This window comes from Haliaeetus leucocephalus, unplaced genomic scaffold (assembly GCF_000737465.1).
Source record: "Haliaeetus leucocephalus isolate CR32 unplaced genomic scaffold, Haliaeetus_leucocephalus-4.0 Scaffold167, whole genome shotgun sequence".
Classification (NCBI taxonomy): domain Eukaryota; kingdom Metazoa; phylum Chordata; class Aves; order Accipitriformes; family Accipitridae; genus Haliaeetus; species Haliaeetus leucocephalus.
The window spans coordinates 145,282-169,112 of record NW_010972603.1 but is presented as its reverse complement, the minus strand read 5'-3'; the positions used below and the strand labels follow the sequence as shown (position 1 = coordinate 169,112).

General features: G+C 37.1%; 1 protein-coding gene across 3 annotated transcripts in view; it reads right to left on the bottom strand.

Annotated features, from left to right (window-relative positions):
* Positions 1-23,831, bottom strand: part of FER (fer (fps/fes related) tyrosine kinase) — a 189,185-nt gene that overhangs the window by 21,063 nt on the left and 144,291 nt on the right. For all 3 annotated transcript variants that reach the window (XM_010563446.1, XM_010563445.1, XM_010563447.1), the window contains one exon: positions 23,592-23,715. In XM_010563446.1, the coding sequence (XP_010561748.1) occupies positions 23,592-23,715 (124 nt within the window). The remainder of the gene's footprint in view (positions 1-23,591; positions 23,716-23,831) is intronic.

The window sequence follows — 23,831 nt, the reverse complement described above, 5'->3', positions numbered from 1 at the left end:
ATCCCAAGAAGCATTCATTTTCTGAATGAGTGCATTTGTTCATTTTATCATATATGAATATATGACTTTTTCAACCAGTCACATATATGCAAAGTCTGTATCTCATAAAAAAGGTCTGAAGTATAGATTTTTTTCCACTTATAACATGAATTCCCAGCAGCTCACAGCAAAACAGCTCTACAGATTTATTTTTACTGTATGTCTATTTCAGTTTAAAGTAGAATGCACAGAAACTGGTATAGGCAAATTTAAGATGGCATTTTGGTATTGTACAATAAAATAAATCAGGTAATTGCTTGCTAGCTGCTAATCTAGTAACTGATAACCAGAGAGCAGGATTTTTTTGAAAAAAGCTTTTAAAATAAGTTTAATAATGAGCAAGCCAACAAAACTTCAAATGCAATTCATGACACAAACTGCTCATTTCTGTACAGTACAGTACTACAGATGTTGCCAGCTGGGTACAGGTAGGTTTCTACAAAGTCAGATGTCTGAATTTTAAATCACTGCTACATTGCCTATATTATTTGCATCAAAGCTTGTATCCACTGCATCTTTACTGTAATGCAGTCCCTCCATTCAAAGTATTGAGCTTGTGTGAACTTTGCTGCTACCAAAAGCATGCCATTTATGGAATCTCAGCATAAATAGTAAAAACTCTAGACAATTCTAAAAAAGCTGCCAAGCAACATGCTGGTAATTTTGTGAATTTCCACTGTCAACTTGAATACAATACTGACCATAACCTACAGAAAGTTCAGAAAGTGTGTACTGACAATCAATGATTCAATGTGTGCCAAACATATACAGTCCTTGTAGCACATCAGAGACTGCCAAGATCTCATCATGAGCTGCCCACAGCATCATTTGCAAGGAGGTGATGAAACAAGAACTTGAAAGATGCAGGTTTTAATTTTAATTATTTTGGATCTTAATCTAAAATATTTAATAACAAGACATGTTCAAAAGGTCATTGATATTATTGGACAAGAGAGACACCCTAATTCTTAAAGTAAAAGGTTCCAGACAGACCGAGATCCAGATGGTGCATGCAGCCCTCCAAGCACCAGGCTGCAGGGTGCATCTGAGGACTCTCTGATGCCAGGAGCCATGTCCCTCTGTCCTTCAGTGCTGTCTTGGAGGAGCTGTGCCACCAAGTGGAGGAGTTACAGGAGGAAGCGAGCGGGCTACACAGCCCCAGAGAAGATAAAAGGGAGATAGACAGGATCTTCTCTGAGACACAGTAGCTTGAAGAGCCCCAGACTCCAGCTGCAGTAGAGATGTAAGCAGTGTCCACCCCTAGTACTAAGGTAAGGGCAGCCTCTGGAGAAGATGACACTCATGACTTCTGCCTCCAACAGGCATACTCCTGCCCTACCTAAGGGCTTACAACAACAAAATACGGTCACCGCCCTCAAAGTGGAGGAGAAGCCAGATGTGCCTTCAAGTACAGGACCTGGGCCACCTGACCCTGAACCATGCAAGACCACCAGGAAGAAGTGGTGAGTGACTGTAATGGGCAACTGCCTGCTCTGGGGGACAGAGGAACCTGTCTGCTGACTTGACCTATCATTGAGAGGTTTGCTGTCTGCTGTACGCCTGATCCAGGATGTTGTGGAGGGACTATCAAAGATTGTTCAACCATCTGACTGCTAGTTCTTGTTGTTCTTCCAAATGGCCATGACTGATACTGCCACAGGCTACCTGGAGAGTATCAAAAGTGACTACAGAGCTCTGGGGGCAGTAGTCAAGGGCATGGGGGCCCAGGTGGTGTCCTCAATCCTGCTGGTGAGGGAAAAGGGTATAAGGAGGAGGGCACTGATAGTACAGGTCAATAATTGGCTGTGGAGCTGGTGCTGGCGACAGAATTTTGGGCTGTACGACCATGGGACCATGTTTACAAATCAGTGTCTGCTCAGGAGAGATGGGATCCACCTTGACAGGTGGGGTAAAGCTGGATTTGAGAATCGGATGGCTGACCTGGTAAGGAGAGCTTTCAGCTAGGAATAAAGGAGGAAGAGAATGACCAGCCATGCTGTGACAGAGTGATGAATAGGATGGGTGAGCAAAGGGCCTGGGGTGATGGGACAGGATGAATGCCGCTTTCACCTCAGTGTCAACTAGCAAGACCTGCCTTCAGGAATCCCAGGCCTCAGAGACCAGGGAGAAAATCTGGAGCAAGGAAGATGCACACTTGGTGGAAAAGGATCTGGTCAGGGAATACTTAAGCAAAATGGACTTATGTAAGTCCACAGGCCCTGATGGGATGCACCCATGAGAGCTGAGGGAGTTGGCTGATGTCACTGCAAAGCCACTCTCAATAATCTTTCATCCATCATGGCGACTGGGAGAAGTGCCTGCGGACTAGAGTAAAGCAAATGTCACTCCTGTCTTCAAGGAGGATCCAGGGAACTACAGACTGGCCAGCCTCACCTTGATCCCTGAGAAGGTGATGGAGCAGCTAATCCTGGAAACAATTTCCAGGCACATGAAGGACAAGAAAGTCATCAGGAGTAGTCAGCATGGATTTGCCAAGGGGAAGTCATGCTTGACCAACCTGATCACCTTCTATGATGAAATGACTGGCTTGGTAGATGAGAGGAGAGCAGTGGATATTGTCTACCTCAGTAGCCTAAGTAAGGCTTTCAACACTGCCTGATGTAAAATCCTCACAAAGAAAGGCTGGATGAGCTGACAGTGAGGTGGACTGAAAACTGGCTGAAAGGGTGGTCCCAGAGGGAGTTGGTCAGTGGCACAAAGTCTAGTTGGAGGCCAGCAACTACTGGTGCACCCCAAGGGTCAATACTGGGTTCAATCTTATTTAACGTCTGCATTAATGATCTTGATAACAGGGCAGAGTGCACTCTCAGCAAGTTTGCTATAGCTCCTCTCACCAAGCAAAGCAGTAACTTCTTATCAGTTCTTACTGGCAGCAAATGTTCCTTTCCTCTATATGGCTTAGTTCTGCTGACTTCTCTTCCAATGTAAAAAGTTTACATACTCCTGAACAGAGGACTTGCAGAAGGAGGTAAGAAATATTTTGCCCTACTGATGTAACTAAGCATGTCTCCAATTTTAACTGTGACAAAGTAACTGTAGTAATACAGTATCATCAAAGGTAATCATAATTAGTTATAGCTTTGACTTGGGAACCTGACTTTCTCCTGCTCACTAGCACCATTTCCTACAATTAGTCTATGTATAAACAGCAGAGGTCTCAGGCCTTCCACAGTAAGAGAAAGCAAAACAAACAACAATGGAAAAAAAATTACAGAAGATAAAAGGAAGGGCAGCACTAATGGTAAAAATCGAGTAAGTAAGTACAACTTAAAAGCAGGAAGTCCAGAGTATTATTGCTATTATGAAGCTATTTATAAGGCAAGAAACAAAAGAAATAACAAATTAAATTATTCAGAACAATAAGAAGAGTACAGCTATGAACTGGAAATGACAATGTATGTTTTCAGTATTTCTCCATAGGCTTTAAAAGTATGTTAGTCACACTGTGGAATCAGATAAATAACATTCAGTACTGTTTCTTAAAGATAAGAAGAGTAAGACCAAGTTCATAGAGGTATGTATGTTAAACTAAAAAGAAAGATAGGCTAGGTAATTTGGAAAGGATATTAGGTAATCTTGTCATGCATGATTTTAAAATGTTTATCTCCTTTGGGTTATCAAGGCATTTATGTCACCTAGCATTGCAGTTCAACATAATATGAAAGGTATATGTATGTACAAAAGCTCTAAACTCTACCTATTGAAATTAAATAGAACTGAATCATAAACTGAAGAAGTTACAGGAATTCTTCTTTTCATTCACCCCAGCACTAGCTTTTACGTACAAAACCATAAACACTTCCACAACTATCTACTATGTTCAATGCCTGTGACATTTAGAAGGACAACAGCAATTTTAATAGGGACCAGAGATCAAATTTTAGCCTATTATACCTGACGAGGTAGAAGATGGTAGTGCATTCACTTAAAATCCTTTTAATTTATTTTTTTCTCTGTAAAAATTTGGGCTTTTGATTTGTAATGAATTGATAATTCATAAATTTTGAGAGTTCAGTTGATCCTACAGTTCCATATGACCCCATGAAGTACTTTCCCTTTCATTTTCTCACTGCAGAAACTCGGCATTTGTCAAAGTGACCCAGAGGACTACTGGAATACGGAGACTTCCTTTCCATGGTACACCTTGCAATCTTCTGATTATCTTTTCTTCCATGTGTTTTAAAGCTTATAATCCTGTGGTGGTAGTGGGGTGTCCTACTGGAAAGCCTGAGATCACTTCCACCATCTACTGTCATTAAAGGAAGCCTTCCCTGACTGCAGCTATCAAGCTGCAAATCAAAAGATCTGGAGACAGCTTTCTTGCATTTCTACTCTTTAATTTTGCCCTTCTAGCCTTTTTTGGACTTTATAATCACCTTACTGGTGAAAAGATTTGCTTGCTTCTCCTGGACCTCTGTTTCTGTGAAACATGTTTAGCTAGAGTATATGGACTATTTAGGGGAAAGAAGGGTGAACAGCAGCTGCGGCTGCTGCACTGTGAAGTGTGTGGAATAGTCTTTGCAATACACAATTTCCACAGGACTAAAGTTCTATGTCACTTGGATATGCAAGTCAACTGTAAGTCAGATAGCTTAAGCCATCATTAAAGCTGGATTTATTGATAAAAACAAACTCCCAGGAAGAAACTGACCAGTCTCTAGCTCACTACAGAGAATAAAGTCTGGAACAGATGACGCTGGAATATGAACAGATAATTAAGTTGGCATTGTGAGTCAAATCTTCCTACATATAAATAAACCCCCCCCCCAAAAGTACTTTGTATATAGTTAAAAACAGTCAATGCCTGTTTCTTAACTAGCTATTTCCTGTAAATATGAGCCACAGCGTGAAATCCTGGTTCTAGTAAAGTTAACTAATTAATGGAATTAGGATTTCAACTACGGTTTTTAAGCTGAATTTGTTAAAACATTTGACTATACTTTTTTCCAACTTTGTTTAGTTTTTCTAAAAGCAGATAGAGTGTCTTGAGAGAAATTCTGAAAAATTGCTCTGCATATGAATTAAAACAGAGGAGTGACACATAGAAAAGTGGGACTCAAGAATTGTCTTGGTGACAGGACAAAGTAAATTCCCTTTTCCCATAAAAAATAAAACTATCAGCTTCCTTTAGAAGCATATAGTTAATGTTTGTCAGCTGCAACCACAGCAACGATGGCAACTAGCATCATAAGAAAAGAAACACGTTCATCAAATCTAAATGCTAGTTTTGCCTAAATTGGCTCACGTTTCTTTTATGCACTCCCATCCATATATACACAAATACAGACACTAAGTAATAGAATTTTCAGCTGTTTTCAAAATATTTTTATTACATCAACCAATAATCAGTCTATTTTACCTTTCTTACTTTTATTCATAATGCCATTTGTTACCTTTATTGGATAATTTAAATCAAGCACTTTTTATCCTTTGCATTTTTATTACTCAGTTTTCTCTGTCCATCAGTTTTGCCTATACTTTTGCTTTTTTTCTGAGTTACTACTTTATTTGCCACTTTCTAATATCAGTGTTCAGAGCTGCAGGTAGTGTTCTGTTCAGTATATCTCTCTGCTCCCTTACAGACTGGCATATTTTTTCTTTTCTCTACCTATTTCTAGTACATGGACAACTACTGCACCTCTTTAAGTATCTCTGCAAAAGAGACACAAATGATACAATATACTAGATATGAAATGAATTTGTCTTGAATATATGTATCAGAATATAAAGGAAGGATACAATTCATCAGTGAAATGAAAGTTGTGTATATAGCCCAGAATCTTAAGGGAAATACTTGAACAATATTTCAAGGTGTTTTTTAAATATTAAATCAGTAGCTGCAGTTAGTAACAGTCTATGGGGATTTGAATTGTGTCCAGCAGGTACCTCTACATTAGCAAATAATTCAGTGCAAGAGAAACAGATTAACAGACTGAAGTAACTGGTGCTGAGGCTCCTCAGATTTCCATTACATGCAGTTACAGAGATTTATTTGGCATTAGATGTAGTCTTGTGTCAAGTGCCAAACATGGTCCCACACTGTGTGCAACAAAGCTATCATACAAATTTTGGCTTTCTCAGCTTCAGGCTTCTTTAGGGAGCACCATTTTGTCCTTTCCCCTAACCTATGCCAATGTCAGCAGCACAACAGTGGCACATCAGAGCCCCTGCTATTATTGCTTACAGAAGAATCCCCATTAATTCTGCTCATCCTCATAGCATTTTTGAGTTATGCCATGGTACCTGATGACTGTTCTACCTTCCACCTCCAGGTTTAGACAACATCTACTGCAAGGGGCCCAAAAAAACAGTAGAGGTGAACTGTGTAGTTTTAAAGAATAGGTTAAAACTATCATAGAACAATACTGGCTCACTGTCAAGTCTAAAAGATTACCAAGCACTGTATCAGTTGCTATAAAATACCCCTGAAAGGGAAGCTGAAGCACTTCAATTTAATAGCTACTTAATAGTTAAAAAAAGCAACTGTCCATTTAAGGAAAAAATATGTCTTCATATTTCGACAGAGAAAAACCTTCCGTAACTTCTACAGTCTCCTAAGAGTTCTGTTTGCCTGACTCTCTCTTAAGGTTACAATGCTCTCTTGTGGTAGGAAGGATGGTGATTTACTTACGAACTTATAAACAACTACTTTCAGTTTACAGCTGAAGTCCAACTGTGTTATAGAAGAATAATGATACAAAGAAGTTAAATAAACCCTTTGAAATTAAAATACATTAATAAATAACCAGGATAAATAAATAAATCCGTAACCACAATAATATTATTTCACACTTGAGTTCAGCTAATATAAGACAATAGCAGCATGGGAGATCCTGTAATCTCAATTTGGTCTCTGTTTATGATATTCAGAATTTCCATTCAGGAATATGCTAACCCCTGATCATTTCAAGCTAGAGAGATATTAAACTCGTATCTATGACTAGCTTTTTATCTAAGCAGTTATGCTAGCTCCCATAAGGTTTATCTGCAATATGAAAGGGAGTCAAGGGTGGTCTCAGTAAAAGAAAATGAGGATGGAGTGGGACTTCATGATTCCATCCATGACCCTGCAAGGAGAATAAGAAACTAGTCCAGATAATCATGTGCAAGAGAGGACAGTCTGCACAAGCAATAATGGGAAGAAAGGGTGGCTTCCTGGAAGTGAATGAAAAGTCAGGAAGGTCTATGATACCAAACAGGAAGGACAGTCAATCCATTTGTTAGTGAATGGAAATGGAGATGTTTATAACCAACTAACTATTAAGAAGCAATATTAATAGCAGGAAAGTTTGAAAACTCCTTGTTTAAGCATTTGTAAGCTTACTTATCATACTGATCTCCGAAATCCTGCCCAGAAATTACTCCAAAACCAGGAAGCCTTTCGAATCAAGTATTTTTACTTATTCTGCCATCCTATTACCTATATATAGTTTTTTAAAACTGGGACATGGCCCTTATTTCACTGGTCTATTTTTATTTCCCAGAACCCATGAGACTTGATGAAGTATCTGACATACAGCTTTGCCAGGAGCTTTTTTCTGTCAGGCTTGAGTGACTCAGCTTAAATCTGTGAACAACAAAATACTGTAACATCGATTCAACAGTTCTTACAGCTCCATGTACGTTGATGATCTCCCTCAATCTTCCAAATTAGTTAACATGCCGATAAGGCTTTCTTCACTGCCTACCGCCTTGCATAAGGGATTTTGAAATACCCTTTGTTGAAGAGAAAGTCCCTATTTCAATCAATACTTACAGTGATATAAAAATGTCTCATAAGACCATATCCCTTCATTATAATTCTGCCAAATGAGATAGAAAGAGGCTGAGAACTACAGAGCAATGACAAAAAGTGAGAGAATGTAACATGCACTGAGCTTACTGTCTTATTTTACTTATTCTTAGCAACTATGATTCCTTTAAGATGCATTCAATTTTTTCAGAATCTTTTTGTGAGCAGTACCTATTGCAACTGAATTTACCTTTGAACTGAGCTGAACATGCATAACTTCACCTAAGTTTCTCTCAGCTTTATGAGAAAAATGTCTTGACTCTCAAAGAAAGATAACAGTAAGCTAGAAAACAGCGTTTTCTTCATTATTTGATATGTAGAACTATATGCCATCTATGACCATGCAGAAATAATATATTCTGAAATGTATTTCAGTTGCATGAACTTTAAAACTGACTTCTTTCATGAAGGCACACTAAAAGCCCTGTTACATTCTTCCTTCTTCTGTTTTTCACTATGCACATAGCTACACATCTACGCTGAATTTAATACCTCAGTGATAAAACTACAGCAATATAAAGCTTAGAGGGACTTCTGAAAAATCTCCTGAGGCACTGGGAAGAACTACATTAGAGTAAGGTATATCATCGCTAGTACTATATGGAAAAAGACAGTGGATAAACATTTTGTCAAATCCACAAACCAGGTGTAACTTAGTATGCATATATAAATATATATATGTGTGTATAAAAAATAGAAAAGGAAAATAAATTTATTCTTCTCTGGAAAGCAATTTGGGAATTTATTGTTCATTACCATTGACATACAGCCTAAGAATTTATTAAAATGAAGGTAGTTTTCTGTCTGAGACAACTGGGGTATATTCCTCTTTGGAATGTCAAGAATCGGTATCAGGAAGCCAATAAATTATTGAACCAATACATTATAACTTAGTGCAACATAAACTCCCTTTTCGAGAAACACTAATTACAATTTTCTGCTGTAAGAAATAAACAGGAAAAGTTCCACATCCTAAAGAAAACAGTATAAGCGAAAGCATGTTTTGGCTTTAGTAAACAAATATTGACACACATGCTTACCCTCTAGTCAATGATCTATGCTCAAAGAACGACCTTGTACCTCATTTCTGAGGTGACTAGCATTTAGTTGACTGCATTCTTCCTCTCCTCCCCAATCCATCATCTTCTGCTTTTGCTTTATCCTATCATATAATTCATTGTTTATCAGCTACCACTAACACCTCCTTTACCCACTGCAAAAACAAAGTCCTACAGTCCATCTTTCTTTTTGGTACAGATTATCAAAGACAATTCAAAAATTCTGTGGAAACACCACCAGTGGTATAGTCAGCCACTATATGCATCTCCTGGTTGTGAAGTACTTGGTATCTGGGAGTATCTCACAAGGGGGTGTCTGAACTTTCTGAGCAGTTCTAATGTGAAACTTTGAACTCCAAAATACAGTGTGGAGAATTACTGCCGTAGTTTCATGGCAATGACTACAACACCTTGTTAAATAACATGTACTGAAGCACAGCAAAAGCAGTCATTATCATCTAAGGCCCTACTTCTTTTCCAATTGAATTCAATGACAATTTTTCTGTTGATTTTAGCATGGCAAGTTGTATTTACTGCACTTAGGTAAACACAACACTGGTTTTGCAATGTCTCCTGCACTTAAGACTTCGTTCTGTGGGATCAGTTCATTTTTCACTACAATTTAATAGTGAAATTCTTACTTCAAAGATGGCAAGCAAACTAGTATTTTATTTTAAATAACAAGATAGCCAGTGATAACAGCAAATTAATTTACTTCTAATTAATGGAATAGAAGTTCATCTGTCTAAGAAGTTGCAGCTTTTCATTTACTATTTAATTTCAGTGGGAGGTTAGGAGCCTTGGTTGAATAATGATTTCCCTTGATATCTCCTGATGCTTTCAGATTCACACCTTACCATTTCATCCTAATTATTATTATTAAAGCTACAATGTTGTCCAAACTTCACTTTTAAATCCACTCAAGAAACACTGTTTCAGGAATAAATAGATACTTCAAGAAAGTGGGTAAAAGAGCTATTCCTGAAAGAGTGTGTAGATTTTTATGCTGTTCAACATTAGGTTGCATTTTTCCTCTCTGGAAGACATTAGGGAACTTCAAAGTTATTTGCAAATTAGGTATTTTCCTAGTCAAAGAAACAAGTCTACACAAACCAGCAAATCTGGAGAAACATGTCTGATAGCATACTGGAACTTCTTGTTCAATTAAAAAAAAAAAAAAAGGAAAGAGAAAGTCACAGAAATTAAAATTCTTGTTGAAAGTAATGAAAGCTAAGAGAATGTGGAACTGTTAAAAATGAATCCCCTGAAACTAAAATGAAGATATGAGGTAGAAATGTCTAGATGGTGTAGATGATAGCAACCTAATTAGTATTGCACACATATCAAAAGTATAATATTCTCTTTTCTGTACTTGCTTCTGCATAAAGTATATAGTATGTCCTTTGACAATAGTTCCAGAGTACATGCTTTTATTGACCTTGTATAAAACAAGACAGAAATTCACAGACTGTGAACTTAAAGCTTGTTAGTTCCCTAAATAGTAGATGTCACTAAACTTTTTACATTTACCACAGAAAGTAATTACATTTCACCCACTATTCTCTGTTGCAACAGGACTATGAGATTAGAGAGATTATTATATTATGTAGGTAAGCTATATGACTTTATGATCACTACAACAGCTTTCACAAACACTAGCTGTATGTTATTTTTATCTTAGTTTCAATACCCTGTAGTCTCATTTTTTACTTTTCACTTCTTAGAGAGAGAGCCTGTCACTCTCATGAGGTGAGTAGATTTATTATTTTGTCTGAATAATACTTCTAAATTCCTAGTATTTATCAACAAGAAAGTGGTGCTGCAGTTAAATAAAAACAACCCTAGCACAATACCACAACACTCAAAATGCTACAGCCTGTTAAATAGAATGATGAAGTCTGAGAAAATTTGCTTACAGTTCCTTCGAGCCCATTTGCTTTATTTCTAGCAAAACTTACTCATTTTCTAAGAAGGAATTTTCTGTATCAGGGATATCTCATAAGAAAAAGATACACTGACTCAACTCCACAAAGGCAAAAAAAAATATTTTTCATAATATGCATCTTCTATAACAAGAAAAAAATCTAAACCTCCTCTGAAATTTCTTATGAATTGTTTATAACCTAACAATTTCTTCTGATTTCTTACAATAAATACCAACCGTTCTATAATTAGCTTTTGACACTTAACTTTTCTCCCCACTGTCTATAAAACACTGTTTTCTAATGCAAGAACTTTATTTTGGTTTTACACACAAGAATAGCTGTCTCACAAGAATAAAACAGATACCCTTCTGAAAGAACAGGTCACATAACTATTTGCATCATATACAATATTTTACTACAGAATCTCACAGTATTCTGAACACATATTTTATGTTGTCCTTTTGGACCCTCTGATGAGCCTTGGGACCCAAACATGAATTCAGCATGGCAGAAAGACCAGACAATTATCTGATATTTCTGGGAATGGATTCACTGTTACTCACTCAAACATGTAAGAGCAGAAATACCAGCTAGCTAGTAAACAGTTGTGCTTTATCTATGATGTAACAAGAACAAATAATATTTCCTTCCTAAGAAAGTTTCCTTTTGCAATTTTTTTTTCTCATTCACATCTTAGCCAATTATGCAGTAAAATCTGGAAGGGTAGGGACAATGGAAAGGAGAGGTATGAAATCTCAGAACTAGAAGCCCTGGACCATCAGAAAGTAAAGGAACTTTAAAAAGGGTGTTTAGGCTCATTTTTTTACAAAATATTCTCCTAAAAATGGCACATTTCCTTTTATATTTGTACAGAACGTATGTTCCTTAGCAAGGATTTCTCACGTCCTTCGTTTGTGATGCCAAATCATCTTTGTGTTCTGTGCGCCCAGATACCCAGATCCATGCTCAGCCTCATTCCTTCACACAAATGACTGGGTAAATGCCTGGAGAGTTACCATCATCTCTGATCTGTAAACTACTCCTACAGCTCCCTCCCCCCAAATATGCTGATTATAGGGCTTATATCTCAGTGATTTTGAGTCATGTTATCATTCAGGCATTGAGGTTCTTGAACAAGGAAACTGACCTATTCATTAGAACAAGGATGTGGATTATATGGATGTAATTCTTTAAAACTAGTTAATACTGCAAAATATTTAATTTACAAATGAACTTGGATACCATGCTAATACTTATGTTATTAATTCAATATTATTACTCTTTTTTTATTAATCATATCAAGTTACGTTAAGTAAATTTTGGTCTGAAGTGTGCTCATGAATGCACTGAATGGAAAACCCAAGCCATGACCTTCGCCCCCGCCCTGCCCTGTAACAAAACCTGAGTTAGTACCATGGACTTTCAAGAAAAGGAGAATGGGTTTTGGTAGTGAAAAATAGATGTTTTCAGCTACAGATACCACCTGTGGAAGGTTGTTCATTTCAATGCAGACCAGTTCAGAAAGAGGCAAAATGATATTCCCAGTTAATATAATAACTTCCATTCAATATAAATTCAGTGAGTGTCATTTCCACTTTCCACATGGTAAACAATGTATTATGGTTTCTTTAATGAAAAGACAAGAGCAGAGAGGCCAAGAAACTCTAGTGGCCACGGAAGCCCTGAAATCTAAGGAAATCTTTGGCAGGACAAGACAAGACATCAGTTGGGGTGGGCTGGCATGGGCAGTCTGAATGAATGGAAACTTTGTTCTGCTCTCATCCCTAGTCACAGGATTTCATTCATCAAGGCTGCTTTATTATTTTCCTTTGGAAGCACAAAACCTGCAAGTGTTAAATTAAGGTCTCAGGTCACATATAAATTATACATAAATACATGAAACACTCCGGTTCCTTAAAAATACAAACAGAGAGTCAGTTGATCAGAATGAAGAAGCTACCTTCTAATGGTAAATCTAACCTCTAACTGCTAACTGAAAGATGAGATGTACCAAAACAGAAAGCAAAAATGGAACTTGATATACATTTCTAGCTATTGTGAAAAATAATAGATTTTCAGCTTCCTCTGTATTAGCGGTTATTGGTGAATTCCATCACTACATGTATTTTCATTATAATAGTTTATTGTCAGTATGGGCATTGCATTTTTTTTAAATAACTGCATCTACAAAATAATTCTTCAGTAACATGCCAAACAATTTATCTATTACTATCTTTAGTTTAATTTTACATGACATTTTAAATCATCATCCTAGGAAAAGTGACATACTGAAACCTCAGAGGTCTGAAATAATTGGGTATTTTTGCCATTTTATGGGAACACATAAAGAATGATATTCAAGCACAGGCTGAATAGGAAGCACTAGGGAAAGTTTACCGTAAAATGCAAATATCAACCTCCTTGAAACCTTTAAGAGACACTTCAAAACTTTAATATAAAGAATTATCTTTGGCTAATCATACTGGATTACCTCTGAAGCCATTCAGCTGATACACAGATTGTGTATTGGTTAGATATAAGATGAAACCTAAAGGAAATTTCAACTAGATAAGATGAAATGTTATAACTGCCTTCTCAAAATAAAATTCAATCATGGAAAGAAAAAGTTAATTTCTCTTTATTTATTTCATATGAAGAAACTTCACCATTCCAAACTGAGAAACAGCAGAATCTAATATCCTACAGTAAACTGGCCTCTGGAAACTATTAATTATTAATATTACCCTCAGAAAGACCACAGTTAACAAACAACTTTGTTTTGCACTTGTATTAATAGATGCCTTAGAATTTAATATTTAAAAAGAAAAGTAGAAAATGGTAGAAATAATTGGTGCTGGAAATTCCCAATGACAAACAAAATCTGTCCTAACAGCAGCGGAATGAAGCAATATGTTATTCTTAAAAAAAAAAAAAAAGACAACATAACTTCCAGTTCTATCATTAATGTGCCAATCATTAGGTTAATATAATCATATGTGTAATCTACTGCTTATTTATGTAACACAATAACACTAGGAAACCACAATTCAAATATGAATTTCCTACATACTGTGACCACTGACACCTCTGGTAACAGAACTGCACTGAGCATAATTCAGGAATATATGAAAGACAGCAGGGCCTTATTAAGATAGCATGATATGTTGAGATTTACAGTAAACAAAAATGTATTCAGACATTTCTTATATCATCCTCTAACCATTCAAATCCATGCATCTGTTACTCTAATTACAAGCCTTCTGCAGCTGTGGCAGAGCTAAATCTGAGATCGCTAATTTGCTTTTAATAGAGGTTGGGGTGAATTTCAAATAAAGCACACATGGGGAAGCAGTATCAACCTCTACAACAAATACACAGAGTTCGCAAGGAAAAATTGTATTCCTCCCCCTTTTAAAATCTTTTGTTATTCAGCCATGACAGAATTCAATAGCTTAAGGAAACAGATTATAGATTAGAAGGAAGCTCACTTTTTATTCAGAAGCAGCTCTTCATCATAGTTCATATCCACTTACATTACAGCATACTTAGAATTCAATAATCGCTCTAATTTATTATAATAAGCTTAAAGTATACAATATTTGTAATATCTAATTTAATGAGTTTGGATATTTAACATTTTCACTGTTTTTTTCCTTAATACTTTCAGATCAGAATCATACAAGCTCATTAAAGAACAAAATAATCATGTTACTCAAATAACATTTCAGACAACCAGAAGTACCAATTCAAAACTGATTCAACTTTAATTGTAAATCCATTTCCCTAGGATCAAGCCACATTTAGCAATGTGACAGTGGAGACAACTGCAAATTGCAGAAAAAAAACCCCTTGAAAATCTATTTTTAAAAGCTAAAACCTGGTACATAATACTCTAATCTATTCCTATATGGCAAGTGGAGTGAAATGTAGCAGTGTTCACCTGTCTCTCCTCCTAGATGACAGCAGTTGAAGAGCACTGTATTAGTTACTTTAGGGTTGGGAATACCACATTTTGAAGAAACACAGTAGTGTCAAAACTATGAAGAAACACAGTAGTGTGAAAACTATAAAAAATAATTTCCTGGAGCATTTGAAAGCACTGACACATTTATATTGATAAATGTTCATACAATCATAGAACGGTTTGGGTTGGAAGGGACCTTCCAGATCCTCTAGTTCCACCCCCCCTGCCATGGGCAGGGACACCTTCCACTAGACCAGGTTGCTCAAAGCCCCATTCAACCTGGCCTTGAACACTTCCAGGGATGGGGCATCCACAACCTCTCTGAGCAGCCTGTTCCAGTGCCTCACCACCCTCATAGTCAAGAACTTCTTGCTTACATCTAATCTAAATCTACCCTCTTTCAGTTTAAAGCCATTACCCCTTCTCCTGTCACTACATGTCCTTGTAAAAAGTCCCTCTCGGGCTTTCTTGTAGGCCCCCTTTGGGTACTGGAAGGCTGCTGTAAGGTGTCCCCGGAGCGTTCTCTTCTCCAGGCTGTACAACCCCAACTCTCTCAGCCTGTCTTCATGGGGTAGATGCTCCAGCCCTCTGATCACCTTTGTGTCCCTCCTCTGGACTTGCTCCAACAGGTCCATGTTCTTCTTATGTTGGGGGTGTCAAAGCTGAACACAGTACTCCAGGTGGGGTCTCAGGAAAGCAGAGCAGAGTAGAGGGGGAGAATCACCTCCCTCAACCTGCTGATCACGCTTCTTTTGATGCAGCCCAGGATACGGTTGGCTTTCTGGGCTGCAAGCACACACTGCCATGTCACGTTGAGCTTCTTGTCAACCAACACACCCAAGTCCTTCTCTTCAGGGCTGCTCTCAATTCACTCATCCCCCAGTCTGTATTTGTACTTGGGATTGCCCCAACCCATGTGCAGGCTACTCCTACTTTATGGTCTGGAATGCAGTTTTAATGGTTACTGATGAAAAAAGGATCTTGTGCAGGCTGACTACTTCAACAGCATTGCACCCTTGGAGCACAGAGACAGGCTGAAGACTCCAAGTGCCTTGGTACAGCATTAGCAGAGTATCAGCAAACACCGCAGCCTTAAGACGGGTGCAGCATTCCCTTCCTGCATTAAAAGCAGAGTACCAAGCAGCGCTGCGAGAGGAGCAGCAGCACTGTTTTGGCAACAGTCAACATTTCCTTAATTTGCTTAGCCACAAAGAGGACTCCCAAGAGCTGCTCTTTGAACTTAAGTTTTTTGGAAACAGTCAGCAGTCAGATCTTCAGCTACCCACAACAGAGCTGGGAGAAGGAGGGCTTCTGCAGTCTTCCTGTATAATTGCAATCTGGATAATTTGTCCAAATAAATGCTATGCATTTGTAATTGTTCTTCCATTAGTACCTCTTCTGAGCAGTAGACCAAATAAAAATAATCAATAACCTGTATAAAACCCGCAATGCTATAAATGCACAGTATCTTTATAATCTAATATAGTCAGTGGAAATACTGGTTTTAGAGGAAAAAAGCTTACTATTCAAGAGGCAACACGGAAGGTTGCATAAAGCACGTCCATATTAAGAAATAAAAGCTCAATACATGGTACTGTAATGTGCCAATCAAATTCAAAGTTTGACTAAAAATTATTTTATAGATACGGCAGAATAAATTTTGGTGGCTTTTTTTTTTAACACTAACAAAATACCTATATGAAGTGGCCTGCAGAAGCTAACAGTTCTTCATCAAAGTTCCATTTGTGGTTTTAACTTTAAATAGAATGGAAGTATTTCTAATGTTCATATTGTAAAAAACATGCTTGGAAACATCCTTCTATATAAAGCAGAGACATCATCTTACAAATAAGGCTTGAAATTATGATTATTCATTACATTTATGTGGCATTTCAACTATACTATTGACAATAATTCTCTGAAAGACTTATTCATTGAAGCATGATTATTATTGACACAACAGTACAGAATTTTTTGATTCAGCTATAATTGATTAAATATTTTCTGTGAAAGAAAGCTATAGCAATGGAATCTCACATCATCACTTAATTTTACACATGCAGTTCTGAATGAATCATAAAAAGCTAATTAATAATGGGAAATTAATCATTGCACTACAGTCCACCTAGTTTACAGAAAGGCAAACTCATTCAACCAAAATGTAGTCTTTCTTCATAAGTCATCACCAGCACAGAAAATTACAGAAACTACAATAGAGGTCCTAGGTATTGCAATTGCGCAGGAGGAAACACAGTATTCAGAGAAATGCGTTGTGCTCAAGGAGAATAAGCTACTTCGGAACACAACCAAAGCAGCCATTCCACTGAGCACTGAATTGCTTGGAGCCAGCCAAAAGCAGGCACAAACAAGTATTTACCTCCTGTCTTCCACTGGATTTAGGTAGAGAAATCAAGCAGGCAGGTTCTTCCCTCTCCTTAGGAAGGAGACCTGCTTGGTTTTGAAGCTAAACCATCACTCTCTTGCTCCCAGGAGACTTGAATCACTACTGACACACTAAACTAAACAGCACCTATGCTAAATTGAATAGGATCGCTTTTCATCTTTTTTGTGGTAGCTGAACTATTGTCCCAGGAAGAAACAGAAGATTCACAGGAAAGGAAAGACTAACTTAACTGTTTAGTATAGTTCTTACGGCATTCATGGTTAGGAAAGAGTTCCGACGCTTCTTCCCCAAATTCTTTACATTAGTGGTTACCAGACTGAAGATGAAAAATAGCTCTGGGAGCAAAGTAGATCATGTAAACTAGATTAGTAACAGGGAAGCAAGTATTTCCTAGTAATTTATATGTAATGAATATAAATGGTATATATCTAATGAAAACTACAGAAATCCAGAATTAACATCAACAGAGCCAGGATTTCATAGCGTGAAGCCAAACCAGCGACTTCTAATTTCATGTGGGGTTTGTAAGGGCTAGAAAACTAAGGTAAAAAGAAGCAGTAGTAATATGACTAAAAATGGAAGAGCTGGACCACAGAACATGATCACCTTACAAATGAACTCATCTTCTTTAATTCAGAACATGGGAGACTTCCAGAACATAACTGCAAAGGAAAATTTGACTAAGGAAAATGCCTTGAATGCAGATAGTCCGTATCTTCTCACATGCATAGTGCACATATTGAAAATAAGTCATTTGAATCTAATACCAACTTTACGCTACATTTGGCAGATACATAGTTGAAGGCTACTGCTGGTAACTTTAGTGAAAAACTGACATAGGGAATGTTTATTAATTGATCACTTCTAAGATTCTAACTTTTATTATAGCTCTCTGCTAATATTCCATCTTCAAATTTGTTTAATCACAGAATGGTTTGGGTTGGAAGGGACCTTCCAGATCCTCTAGTTCCAGCCCCCCTGCCATGGGCAGGGACACCTTCCACTAGATCAGGTTGCTCAAAGCCCCATCCAACCTGGCCTTGAACTCTTCCAGGGAGGGGGTTTCCACAGCCTCTCTGGGCAACCTGTTCCAGGGTCTCACCAACCTCACTGTAAAAAACTTCTTCCTTATGTTCAATATAAACCTCTTTTAGTTTAAAACCGTTGCCCCTTGTCCTGTTGCTACCTGCCACTACAGGTAAAAAAGTATTTGTCCCTCTTTCTTATAAGCCCTCTTCATAAAGCGAAAAGCGACAATAAGGTCTCCCTGGAGCCTTCTCTTCTCCAGGCTGAACAACCCCAACTCTCTCAGCCTTTCTTCATAGCAGAGGTGTTCCAGCTCTCTGATTGTCTTTGTGGCCCTCCTCTGGACTCACTCCAACAGGTCCATGACCTTCTTATGCTGGGGGCACCAGAGCTGAACACAGTACTCCAGGTGGGGTCTCACCAGAGCAAAGCAGAGGGGGACAATCACCTCTCTCAACCTGCTGGTAACTCTTCTTTTGATGCAGCCCAGGATACAATCAGCTTTCTGGGCTGCAAGTGCACATTGCCGGCTCACGTCCAGCTTTTCATCCACCATCACCCTCAGGTCCTTCTCCTCTGCTCTCAATCCCTTCAACTCTCAGCCTGTATTGATACTGGGGGTTGCCCTGACCCATGTGCAGGACGTTGCACTTGGCCTTGTTGAACCTCACGAGGTTCACATTAAATTATTTAAAAAAATAAACTGGTTCTTAATGTATTTGTAAAAGCTCTTAAACAAGGTAAAAATTAATCTACTTCTCAAGTAAAGCAGACAAACTGTGCAGAACACTATCAAGGAACACAATAGCTAACTGAAAAAAAGAAAAATATTTCTGCTAGTTTCAGTTAGAATTATATATGTATTACTTGTACACAATTTTCCACACAGAAATATTTTAAAGACCTGTCTCTGATTTTGAAAGGTTGTACTGACCATCAAATGATAAAAACAGAGGAACTCCTACACATAATTGCTTCTCTCAGTATTAAAATATTTTTCCAACTGAATTCTACCATAATTTGAATTATTTTCATTACAAAATGATGGCGGTGAAGAGAGGGGAAAATAAAACAAACAATAGGCATGTCCAAATTCTCTGAATCGGGTAGTTGCAGCTTCTCTCCTATACTCCCACAGGACTGGTTTGGAAACTAAAAATAAATTATGGTAAAAATACATTCATCACATGCAAATCAAATACTGGAAAAGAAGACCACTCATAAATGCTTATTGAACCAACTGAAATTTTCTCATCTTCTTCCTTATCTGGTATTTCTAATTAACAGAAAAAATGGAACTATCTAAACAATAGCATATGGTAAAAATGAAAAGCAAGAAACAATTCTTCAACCTCATGTTAATTAAATGGAGATGAAATGACTAGATTCTTCTGTATATGTTCAACCACTCTTCTTATTTCTTTTAATAACATCTTTCCATGCAGCTTTTTTTTTTTTTCCTCATTAAGCCCACTCATTTCTGCTCTTTTAACAGAACAAAGAGAGAGCAAAGAGCAAGTGATATCTGGATGCTAGAGGAGATGAAAATGCCGATCAAATAATCACTCACATGCATTAAGCATTCTAAGTCTGACAAATTTTAACTTTATATTTGCACCTACTGAAACACCATAGCACACACAAAAATAGAAAACAAAAGAGGAGACTAGTTGTTGCACTGGCCTCAGTACTGAAAGGCTAAGTCAAAGTATGACTCAAATAGCAATTTCAGAAAGCCAGTACAGATTTATGTAGAATTTTAAAATAAAGAGGCTAAGTATAGCTAGTGCAGCTACAACTACAAAGTGGCATTAAGAAAAAATTTTAATAAACTGCTGAGAAGCCTTTAGTTTCACATTAACATCAAGTCAAATACATATGGTACTAAATTATGGTCACCTAAATTGCTAAAAAAATGTGAGGATTCTGAACAAATCTTTAAGACAACAAATAGAATACTACAGAAAAACAACAGCATGAAGCAAAACAATTCTGGTTTGCTGCAACCTACATAATAGACTATTTCTAATTATATATTATTGATCCTTCTTAAGCAGTAGTAATCAAAGCCTATGGACTTTTAAACAAAATAAAAAACATTACGCTGCTTAGTTCATTTTCTCTCTAGTTAATTTTCTTACCTTTTTTTAAACTGAGAACCACTTTCAGTTGATGAAGTTTCTGACAAAAAAGAACAAGTTTATTGTTCTTTCAAAAAAATTACTATTTTTTTACATAGTGCTAAAACTTCTTCTTACAATGAATTAAATTGTTCTATTCTAATCTACATGCTCTCAACTTTAAACTTACCCTTGACTAATTTGTCTTACCTGACCTAAAAAGGAGGGAACAAGGGCTCCCAAATTCCTTGTACAGATCATGCAGTCACATAGCTGCACCTTCAGTGCTTGGGCAAGGGGGGGCTGAAACTCTCGTGGGGTTCTGAGTCCTGACCACCTAAAGGCTTGCTTACAAAGCATGAGACAGTTTGACTTTTCCCCGCTAGCCTGTCATTCCCTTCTTTAGTGTACCTGCAGCACAGCACCAAGAGTGTTGCACCTGCTAGTGTGCAGCAGGTTCAAAGTACCCAGCAAGCAACAGATGCTCTGTGGTCCTGTGGCAGACAGGGTTGCCAGACAAATATATCTCCAGCCATCCCCAAGGGTGCCCAGAAATTCTGGATAAATGCTCAAACTCCTCAAACAGGGAATACACCTAGAAAGATTTTATGTATGCTAATCCTACTAAGATGCAGTTTAGCCTTTGGTAAAACACATTTTAAAACTTCATGGGCTACTTTCTTAGAGTAAGGATTTGCCAATTAACCTGTATTACTAACTCAAAAAGCCCCACCCAGAAGTCCCTCTATCATTACTGCTAAAATCACTAAACTTCGTTGGTTGTTGTCCTGATCCAGAAATTTTCATTACGTTTACCTACCAAATTCAGAAGAATTATCTCACAAATATAGTAAGCACATATTATGGCCAACCACATAAATGCAAAAATAATCTTGAATATCCCAGAAAATAAGATTGGTAAAGTAATACTGGAAATGCATATTTTGATTTATTAACCTGTGTGTTTCATAAAAGTAAGCAGTTTTCCTGAAGATACTGTTTGCTTGCTTGGTTGCACTTTAAAACGGTAGTCTTCTTCAGGATAGGTTTACTAAAAATTTTGTTTCTGCCTTTAAGCAAAGTGGTAGCACTCTCTGATAACCTCCTGTGACAATCTGTGATAATAATAAACACATTTTGTGAAGATTTTGAAAGTTAGAAAGCAAATAGTGGGAAAGAACTTTTCTCACTACTTGTATCATAGTATGTGTAACCCAGGCTTGTGTGCATTGGCAAGTCTATGGCACTAACAAAGCACATCAGATTACAGCTCTTTTTCCTGACTTGAGATCTATATGACATTTGTATTCAGCTTTCTAACTGAAAACAATGAAACAATGAAATCTTCATATGGTAAGACATAGCTACATATATCTTCTCACTGAAATACATTCTTTGAATCACCATTAGCTTTGTAAACACACCTTAAGAATAGCTGTTCCTATTCACTGCTAACCGCCAGCCCTGAGATACACTGAAGCCACACTGTCATCCACAGTAGTTAGAACAGTACTAAGCCACATAGATGAGCAAGGATATCCTTTTTTCCAGAGTTAAAAAAAAAAAAAGAAAAAGGGGGGGTGGAGAGAGCACTTCTCCAAAAAGAATTGTTTCTAAAACTTTTATTTTGCAGGCATCGCACTAGCATTTAAAGGATAAATACCACATTCTTTTTCAGTAATTGCAATTACTAGCTAAGACATTACACAATAATAATAGTAAATTTTAGTTATTCAGCTATTACTTTTCCCCTTGGTTTTATTTTCTAAGAACAAAGGAGTTGTAAACAGGCATTTCTGATTTAACATTGATCTGACAGTTGCAGAAATTATTAAACACCAGAGCATTTATGAGGCTAGTGTAAATCACTAATGCTGTTACTTGCTCTGATTTTTATGCTGTTATTTTCTTGGCAAACAGAGCCAGGCTGAAACACATTCTACCATGACAGAATGCTGGGACCTTAATCCTGTTTTTCCCCATGGTGCCTACAATACTTGTCTGGGATTTCCCCAAAGGAATATTCCATAGTTTTATACTGTGAGTTAGGTTTTTTAATTTCATGTTTCTTATATATCATGATCTTGCAGAAGTGTTTCAATTAGTGTTTCAGAATAATTTTCCACGTTTTGGAAACAGCATAAGATTACTATTCCATTTAAGCTTCCTTATATCAAGTTGAACACAAAAAAGAGCAAAAGATACATAAATGACACTTACAACAATACTGTAAGATTTTATAAATAGGTTTTGAGCTTACTCTTGTTGAAAGAATGTTTTTAAAGATAAATCTACTCCTTGACCTGCATGATTGCAGCTGAACAATTCACTGTTGATAAAAATCTAAGAGAAATGCCACTCAGGACTCCAATAACAGCATTCATCAGAACAGTGCTAAATATCAAATGGCCTGATTACGTAAGTGAAGTGGCACACAGTTCACCTACAAATGTTCTACAACACAAAGCGGAAGTCATCAATATTACAAATGAAAACTTGGTTCTTCATAATTTTTCTGTAAAGTGGGTTATCATCATGTTTATTTCTCATATTTCAGCTATATCATTGTAGCACGGTATATACTGTGATATTCTCAGAGAAAAATACGTGGAAATTAAGCACATTTCCTTTGACATAAACTGAGTCTAAGCAGCACCATGGCACAATCAAACTGGATAAGAAACAACAAAAAGGAATGGTAGGAATAGAAATAAGGTACTCCAAGAGCATAATGCCTGATAATCTTCTATATTTTAGAGAAAGCAGTCCAGGCAATTAATATTTTAACATACAGAATTCTAGTTTTTCTCCCTTTATTATATGAGAAACCAGTGGATTCTTCTGAAACACACATCAAACGTAACTTAACTTCTTTGTTGGCCATGCAAGTACGTGTATCAGACAGGCTATAAGCCTCACAGATTGCTTTTTGCCATGATACATTGTCACCATACGAATTATGCTCCTTATAATGCAAATTATTATGGTGAAAAAAATAATTTTTAACTCGCATTAATAGCAACAAACTATACAGATCAAATAATGTAGTACTTATTTTTACCCAAATGAACAGAACAGTTTTGAATTAGACAAACAATAATGACCTTCTTTCAGAAAAAGTGTAGTCTTTTTTTTTAAACTGTAGGGGTCACTCCTGTTGATAATAAGCACCATATACACTTAAGAGCTAGCATTTCCAATGATCCAAATTACAACAGTGAGAAAAAAAAAATCTTCCTTACCTATGTATACAGTTTTTAGACTCAAGATATGCCATACCAGAAGCAGCATCTAATGAAAATTTTACCAACTGTTTCGTTTTTAGCTCATCCTTCTTTTTTCTTAAAAAGGACAGGAAATCACCTCCTAGAAAAACAGACAGATGGACAGTAAGACACAACAGACAGGATACTCACATTTATCTCTCATTAGGGGTATGAGACCAAACAAAATGCAGCTATTAGATGCTCTCCTCAACCTGT